At 29.1% G+C, this 8,626-nt stretch overlaps 2 protein-coding genes across 4 annotated transcripts in view; both read right to left on the minus strand.

Moving 5' to 3' along the window:
- Positions 1 to 3,272, minus strand: part of LOC123012485 — a 5,869-nt gene extending 2,597 nt beyond the window's left edge. For both annotated transcript variants that reach the window (XM_044410439.1, XM_044410438.1), the window contains exon 1: positions 3,195 to 3,272. The gene's annotated coding sequence lies outside the window, so the exon portion shown is untranslated. The remainder of the gene's footprint in view (positions 1 to 3,194) is intronic.
- A 1,547-nt stretch (positions 3,273 to 4,819) lies between these two features.
- Positions 4,820 to 6,045, minus strand: LOC123012501. 2 transcript variants are annotated; one of them, XM_044410462.1, is made up of 6 exons: positions 5,944 to 6,045; positions 5,663 to 5,883; positions 5,469 to 5,609; positions 5,163 to 5,423; positions 5,039 to 5,113; positions 4,820 to 4,977 (listed from the first exon to the last, which is right to left on the minus strand). In XM_044410462.1, the coding sequence occupies exons 2-6, from the start codon at positions 5,837 to 5,839 to the stop codon at positions 4,966 to 4,968; spliced, it is 666 nt and encodes a 221-aa protein (XP_044266397.1). In that variant the 5' UTR covers positions 5,840 to 5,883; positions 5,944 to 6,045; the 3' UTR covers positions 4,820 to 4,965. The 2 variants fall into 2 exon arrangements, with proteins under 2 accessions (XP_044266397.1, XP_044266396.1); XM_044410461.1 differs by having other exon boundaries at positions 4,820 to 5,113.
- Between the last annotated feature and the right edge of the window lie 2,581 nt (positions 6,046 to 8,626).

An 8,626-nucleotide genomic window follows, 5' to 3' on the forward strand; every position in this document is an offset into this window, starting at 1 on the left:
TTAGTTTTTCCAAAAAATAAATAGTTTAAGCGAAAAACGTTTGGTTCCATACTTTTTATTCACCTGGTATGTAGTATATTGTTTTATTTGAAAATTATAAAATGTATACAAAAATTAACTTCATATTGCATAAAATACACAGTGTGTCTCCGGATAGGTGCAACGATTCTTGTAAAAGATTAAAAAAATCAATGAAAACTTTCATTTTTTGAGGTTGAGCTCTGCTTAGTCAAAAATTAATTTCTAACATAATTTTTGTTTTGAAAAAAACAAGTATGCCTTAGAAATTTTCAAAAAAACTCTTTTGGATAGAGTAAAGTGCCTTTTATGTGACAAATTCGACAAATAGTTGTTTAGAGTCAGTCAACATTTAAACGCCTATACCAAATTTCAAAGTCATCGGCCAGCTATGATTTTTATTTTTTTTCCAAGATAATTGCTTTTTATTAACAGAAACTTTTAAAATTTATTTAGTATCTACATGTATTATAATCTGAATGTATTTTATTATTTGTATCTAATAAAAGAACTGTTAAAAACAAAATTCTTTGATTTGTGAATTAATAAACATAAAAAAATAAAAAAATCATAGTTAGCCGATGATTTTGAAATTTGGTATATAAACTACATTGATTTCTATGGGCACCAACGTCTAATGTTTAAAAAATACACTTTAATTGATTTTATTTTAAACAAAAATAATGTAAAAATTGATTAACAAAGTGTTTTAAAAATCATATGATAATTTGGAAAAAAATAGCATCCGATAGATGGCCCTGGTAATGTCAACGAAATAGAAAAAACATAACAAAATTTTCAATTCGACAGTTCAAATTTTGAAATTAATTAAGAAATATTATACAGGGTGTTTCACACATCTTTACGAGGCTTGCGCCTAATGTACGCACCCAAATATACAAAATTCACAAACACTGGATACAAAAAATACACATTTCATTATTTAATTTTTGGAAACCCATGACAGTAGTTGTCAAACTAATCACTGTTTCATTAATAGTTATAAACTACAGTTTTTCAGAAAAAATTATTCTTTGTTCTTTCAAGAGACGGCATGAATATGATTCTAGTTTATCCATCTTAATCACTAACTAACTAAAAACGTTGTAATTTTTGAAAGGGTGAACAAACTAGAGAAGATAATCTAATTTATCAAAATTTGTAATCGAGTTCGTAGGCCTCGTAAAATTATGTGAAACACCCTGTATATTATTTCGGTAATTTAGAAAAATTCGCCAGCGGTTAACCTCTATTCAAATTAGCTAATTAAATAAAAGACATGCACAAAAAACTGTCTACCGAGGACAGGCGAAGCGAAGAGTGCTTCAATAAGAATGAATGTCACTAAACTATACCACAGTTTTGCATTGAATTTTTAAAATTACAATATGAAACAGTTTGCAATGACCATCTACAAGTTATTTCTATTTATAAATAAAAAAGAATGAAAGAAGCATGAAAACATTAATCAATTGACGCACCACAACGTCGTATAACATGCAGTTTCTGCAGAATCGTTATTAAGTAGTTTTTAGTATCGTAAATAACTCTTTTTAGTACCTAATTAATTCTGCACAGGTAGTAATTCAAGTTCATTGAAAATTGTTCTGTTGAGTACCAAGAAATTGAAATGATTATTTTCATGTTTTTATAAAGTCAATAGAATACTTTTCATATACACATCACATACTGTTCGTCATTCATAAATAATTTCAAAACAAAGTTGCGTAAAAACCAAACATATTACGCGACAATAGTATCGATTGATTTCATTCACAAAGTAGTGCACGGCATATTTACTTGATACAAATAGTTTAATAAACAACTCACGCTTTTATTATGAATGAGTGGTGCAGAAAATCACTGAATCGCAATCTTCTCAAAGCTGAATAATAGTACATTATATTATAAGTGATAGAAATGCATCATTATACGCGAGTGAGAATTTTGACCGACGAGTGAGCTTGCGCACGAGTGGGACACTTCTCACGAGTTTCATTATGGCATTTCGAAAACCTGTGATATACGACATTTTATCTTACAGATGCAACTATCTAAAAAATGAAGTTTCATTCATGTAAAATATTCACCTATAAAAATATAATAGTAAATATAATGTAATAGTCAAATTTACTCACTTGTGAGTACTTTATCTCACTTGTGAATAATATTTGATTTCTATCACCGAAAACATGGTCTAAGGTAGTTCAAAAACTCAACCTGTAAGATAAAATAAATTAATTTATGGCAAAATTTAAGGCTTGCAAAGTTATGTTAACATCCGTGGGAGGATTTTATGCACTTATTAGTAAACAGAAAAGTTTAAATTAAAGAAGGTATTATTTTCGGACATTGACCTGCAAACAAATTAGCAGTGATCAATCTTTTATTTCTTGTAGGTACACTTATCCGCATTATTAGTAATTTCTACTTAAGGCATCTGAAATTATTCTAAACTAATTAAAACGAATGGCGTATAAATTTGATACAAATTGATGATAATTGCACTAGTAAATAAGTGCTTTTTTAAGAATGAACGGAAATTAATTTTTATAATAACTTCCATCCCATCCTCAGAAGCGTCTCTAATTTAACGTTTTTGTACCTACCGCACTTGAACATCTTTAATTAACATTCAGACGGTGGCTTTTGATTTGACAAGCAGTGATGAAGAATGAACACTTGAAGCAATTCTGAATTCAAATAAATAATTGTTTGTTTTATTTTGACAGACTTAGTAAAGACACGCACCATTTGCCGTTATAGTTGACATCAATTTTTATTGGGCATGAATTATTGGTGCTGTTTTTTTAGGGTACTCGGTTAACTGTCGCAAGATGGTTCTGAGACATGTAAAATTTCCTATAAACGGTACATGCATTTCTTTCAAAATACCACAGAACAAGTTCTCATATGTGGCCACGGTATTTGCTCACTTCATCTCGAACGAAGCGATTTTTTCAACAATGTTTGAGCGAAAATAACAAGATCAAAAGTCTAAAAAATGCAAATTAAATGGAAACTACCGTGACAACCATAATTGCCGGAGAAATTTATTTAAAAAAAAAATAAAAAGCAATATTTACACGAGATTCTGTGAAAATTTTAGTTAAATCAAAAATTGGATGAAATTTAGAACAATTAAAAGTACTTAGAGTATGAAATTGTGTGCCTACCTCTTAATTCTGAGAACTATTGCAACACAAAGTGCTTAAGCCACAGTCTTCACCTGGACTCTTCGACTGTTGTTTTCATTCACCATTTATATTCTTCCACCTCTTCGATTCAGAAGAAGATGTTTGACTTTTTGTTACCATTTTCAAGCAATGTAAAGCGTGATCGATGTGGGAAATGAATTCGTTAGTGTTCACCAATTAGAGCATTATTAGAGGAAATTTATGTCTCATTTGAAAATGGAAATTAGGGTAATATATTTGGGTGGCTGCGATTGTTTTCAACGCTTGTAAATCAATTTTTTTTCCACTAGATTTTCAATATTTTATTTATAATTTAACACATGAGAAATACATTTGTCAGTATCTTAAAATAAATAAATATGTTTTTTTTATCCTTATGCTTTTTTTTCTTTAGATGTCTTTTACCTCGTAAATTTTTGAAGCCTTCACTGAAAAAGGAATCATTTTCAGAATTTTCTAATAAAATAACTTTTTTATTATTGATTAGATTATTCAAATTTATTTTTGTATCAAATCGTTTATACACGCTGCGCCAGAACTCGCACTCTAGAGAAAAATGCAGTATAAGCTAAAGTACCAGGAACATGGAAAAAATGTTTAAAAAATTCTATCTATAAAAATTTTACCCGAAATTTTTCTCTGGGGCGCAAGTTCTGACACCCTGTATAAGCTAGATAAAATCTTAATTCTAAAGATAAATTAAACATTTTATTCTTCGTCACTGTCAAAATTTGTGGTTTTTCTTCTATATAAGGAAGTTTTGACAACAGTTTGCCATTTCTCAATACAAAATGTCAGATTACTTTTAACAGATTTAAAGCAATTTTAAGCCTTGTTGAGTCTAATTCGAAGAATAAAATGTTGTTTTTAACTCGTCTTCGTGTAAGTCGGACGCTTTATTCCACCTCGTGGGTGATAAACCACTCCTTGAAATAAAGCGTCCGATTTACAAACTCGTCGAATGCAACCAACATGTTAACTGGTTTATTAGCATGATTTCTTTAATAAATATGTTCTTCCCTATCCATTTATTTTTTATTTAAAGAAAAGTTTGAAGAAATTATATCAAATTCCATTCTGTAGAAGAGATTAGTTATACAGGGTGACTCTTAAACTTATAGGTACTCATAATTTTAGAGTATGTTAGGTTATGCCAAATAATAACTAATAGAGAAAAAAATCTAAAAACACTATTAGATTTTAAAATTTTAGATAATTTGCGCTGATGACACTAATGCTGACATTACATTTATTCACGATGCGCCTGTCAATAACTAAGTGAATCGATTTTCTTTATTTTGGTCAGATTAAGTGGTATTTTTTATTGACATTCGATAAAAATAAAAAAAACTTTTTACTTATTTTTTTTACTTATTATTGATCATAACCTTTCATTCCCTAAATTTATGCGTAAGTTAAGACTCACCCTGTATGTATATATATATATAAAAAACATTTGCAAAACTATAAATTTAATTACAAATTGAAATAATTTAAAGTTAACTCTTTATTGTAAAATTCAGCCATCATATAATTAAAAAAAAAAAGTTATCTTCTCAATTGGAGACAAACTATTGAAAAAAGTTGTTTTTTGTAAACTTTATTGTATAATTATGTATATTATAATGTGTAAAAAATATGTATAATAAACTTATAAAATGAAAAGTTATAACTACTTTCTCGATATTGATTCCCATTTCCTTCTAGTTCGTCGTCATTTTATAAGAAAAAACTTACTATACACAGTAATTTATTCAGCGTACTAAAAACATAGTTTCATTATTTATTTAATTTGAAGGAATCGATTCTTCTGAAGAACGTACAGACTCAATCGCATGATCTTCGTAATCAACCGGAAACCCAACACTTGCTATACTTCCAACTGAAAGATCATCAACCTGAAAAAAAAAAATCAACTTGTGATGAATCTTAAAAGTTTGCTCAAACCTCCTCAAAAACATTGTTAACAATTTCGTTCACGACTTCTTGACAAATAGCATGAGCCGAAATTTCCGGTTTCGAATCTTCCTCTCCCCAACGAACTAAATGTTCATCGTCCTTCACTTCTTCCATTTCCTCCACTTGCAGCAGCGTTTCCAGATTTTCTTCCTTCTCCTCTTCTTCATCAATCGTTGTTAAAATACTCCCACATGCGCTTTCTCTTGGCTTAGCTTTAATTATTGTGCTGTTCACCGACAAAATCTTGCTCTAAAACCAAACAAATAAAACGAAGATTTAATTTTTTAATACAACCCTTTCGTCCAAGTAATCGTAGACTTCCTGTTTGAGATCGACTGAAGGCTTAGTGAAATATTGACCAATGACTTCATAAATGTCGTATTTTGGCTTCTTTTTCATTAAAAGTCGCAGAATCATCACAATTAAACCCCTAATCTACCCAAAAATCATAATTATGTTTTTAGGACAGTTACCAACTGTTTTTTTACTTCAGGGTGTTCGGCTAAATACTGCTGATTACTCCTAATCTGTTCTCTTTTTTGCACATTTAATTTAAATTGCTGATCACTTGTCAAGTCTTCCAAAATATAATCCTTCATTCCATGCGATGTGTTGCAAGGATGGAAATCCATGAAAGGTTCAATATCCATTGAATCGTCAACCATTTTTATTGTTATTTCGAATTGATGCACTTGTAATAACAGGTTTCCTACACAAAGCATTTAATGATGATTTTCACTGTTCTTGAGTCATTACGATCATTACTTACCTTCTTCAGTTTTACAGTTAAAGTGTGGGATTTTCCCGCATTTAAATTTTATTCTTACTATCAAACGTTATATATCTGACAATTATCTAGATTTTATTCTGGTGCATAATTTATACACAGTCTACTTGACATTCGTAGAATTACGTATTTTTCAAAAAAATTCGTCGGAAAAAGAGGAAAATAACAATTTGCAACGATAATCACAGGATAAGACATAAATAGCATGTTTTAAGACATGCACCGCATTTGTTTTGCAGAAAATGACTTATTTATCTTAACAAGATTGCTTTTTTTTTCGAAAAAAGTTCAGCAAATATTTAATGCACGCAAATTAATAACTTGACTCGCTAATGATTTGTTTTCCAAGTTCAAATGTTTGAAACCGAAATACCAGGTGCAAGAGTTCAAGCACGTCTCACAAATTTCTCGATTCCTGTCCTGGACCATTAAAAATCATAACTGTACTCTGTGTACATATTTACTTTTTATAATAACAGGCTCTGAACTGGTTTGAATGCCAGCATTTATCTTAGCAGCAAGAAAAAATTCCAAGATTTGTATTTAACCCGTGAAATAAGTACGCATAATGCATATAATTTTACCTTTTTTCAAATAATACTTAGTGCTTTTTTGCGAGAAATAAACTGTAACGTAAATGCGTGGGAAGTAATTGCAACTGAAACAAGAAGAAGTGGATATAATGATCTTATAATTTTGAGAAATGCGGAATCTTGGAGTATTTTTAAATATTTCTGATAAAGTGTACCTGGAGGTAATTCGATCGATTTAATTGGTTTATTCGTAATACACATAATATATATAACAGTTATGTACTTTACAGCTAAGTGCCTCGAGAACGGAAAAAGGTTAGAGTCTTTTTATAACATTCTAAAGTTACAGAAAATAATACGAAAATTCTCCATCAAAAATGTAGCCGGAAAGCTTAATTTACCGGAGAGAATGAAATAAACTGTTATTACTTGTTGTTCACTAATAAAATGATATACGGGGTGATTTAAAAGTATGTACAAATATTTTATTCAAATCTCAAAAAAGTCAAAATAACTAAACTTGCGTTATCCGAATGTTAATAGTTTGTTACATACAGGGTGCGCCAGAACTCGCACCCCAGAGAAAATTTTCAAGTAAGGTAAGATACCAGGAACATGAAAAAAATATTTAAAAAATTCTATCTGTCAAAAAATTTTGACATATATTTTTTGACATTTGACATTTTTTTATATCTATGTAATGATACTGATGATATTATATATGTTTTTTTACAATTATCTAGTAAAGGGACAAAAATTTTGACAATAAAAGCCACAAATAACATTGAACAGAGTTACAATTTAGGATACAGCTTCCTTGTTTCCTCTTTTAATAGCCTATAGCAAAAAACCTTGGAAAATTATTTTTCCAACAGAAATAAAAAGAGTCAAAGTGCAAACTTTAAACCCTCATAACTTCGAAATTTTTATAGATAAATTTTTTTTAACATTTTTTCCATGTTCCTGATAACTTACCTTATATGGCATTTTTCTTTGGGGCGCGAGTTCTGACGCACCCTGTATAGAAGGTGAAACCTTCAGTTTGGCGTTGGAAAAATTGGCAAAAATGCAATATAAACGAAGTGTGAATCTTTTGAGTTTTTACTAAAGTTTACATGATAGTAGTCCTTAACCTTTGAGATAATGAAATTCGGTGGTAACTTTAACAAAAAAACTGGATGCAAAATCTTTTATGATTTTTTATATATGAGGACACTTTTTTCTGTGCCTGTTTTTGCTAAATTTAATTATTTTTGTTTAAACAGTGTAATAGACTTTGAAGAGCTAATCTCATCTCAAATTTATAATTTGAGTTGGAGAAATTTAAGGCTGTGTCCCTAATTTAGATTTATTCGACGAGCAGAACACCCTGTAAAGAGGTTACAGAGTGTAAAAAAAGTTTGTAAAATATTTCATGAGGTATAACCAAAATAAAAAAAATAAACAAAAATATATTAATCAATTAATAGAAATGGGTCAAAAAAAAGTCTTCATAATTCTAAAAATGTTCACATTTACCAAAACCGTTACTTTACCATTACTCATGTTTATAAAGACTTTTTTGTTTATTTTAGTCCATACTATTACATACCTACTTGAATATACAATCTTTTTTAACACCCTGTATCTGAAAAACTATAAACACTCCAATGAGGCAAGTTGAGTTATTTTGACTTTTTTTAAGCTCTATTATCACCTGTTAAAATATTTGCAAACACTTTAAAATTACCCAGCATAAAAATAACTTCTAGATGGGACAAGTTCTATACAGCAAAAAAAGTTTATTTTTGAGTACCTACTGTATAAATAAAATGTGCTTCAATTATTACTAACTATAACTCTACAACAGGTGTTGATAGTTCTAAATTGTAAAATGTTTATAATTAATCAGGTTAATTTATGATGAGAAACAATTAATGAGAAAAGTGCTTATTAATTTATTAATAATACCTACTTAATTAGCATTACTTACTCTAAAAACCCAATAAAAAATGAAAGGTCATCTTAATAAACTTTCTTTAATTCTTAATAAAACAATCAAATTTATCTATTTTGTTGTATTGGATTATTAAGATAGTAGATTTTTTTGTATTTGGCAAAGATATAAATTTTAGGATATTTTGAATACCATT

This window comes from Tribolium madens, unplaced genomic scaffold (assembly GCF_015345945.1).
Source record: "Tribolium madens isolate multiple individuals breed KSU strain unplaced genomic scaffold, Tmad_KSU_1.1 Scaffold_96;HRSCAF=242;Tcas5.2_LG5, whole genome shotgun sequence".
NCBI classification, from domain to species: Eukaryota; Metazoa; Arthropoda; class Insecta; order Coleoptera; family Tenebrionidae; genus Tribolium; species Tribolium madens.

Bases quoted from the DNA above. Each gene is read 5' to 3' on its own strand.
- LOC123012501 (XM_044410461.1), bottom strand. From the start codon at position 5,839: ATGGTTGACGATTCAATGGATATTGAACCTTTCATGGATTTCCATCCT. The intron at 5,610-5,662 runs GTAAAAAAACAG...ATTTTTGGGTAG, and splicing joins ATTTAGCCGAACACCCTGAA to ATTAGGGGTTTAATTGTGAT. The intron at 5,424-5,468 runs GTTGTATTAAAA...GTTTGGTTTTAG, and splicing joins ACGATTACTTGGACGAAAGG to AGCAAGATTTTGTCGGTGAA.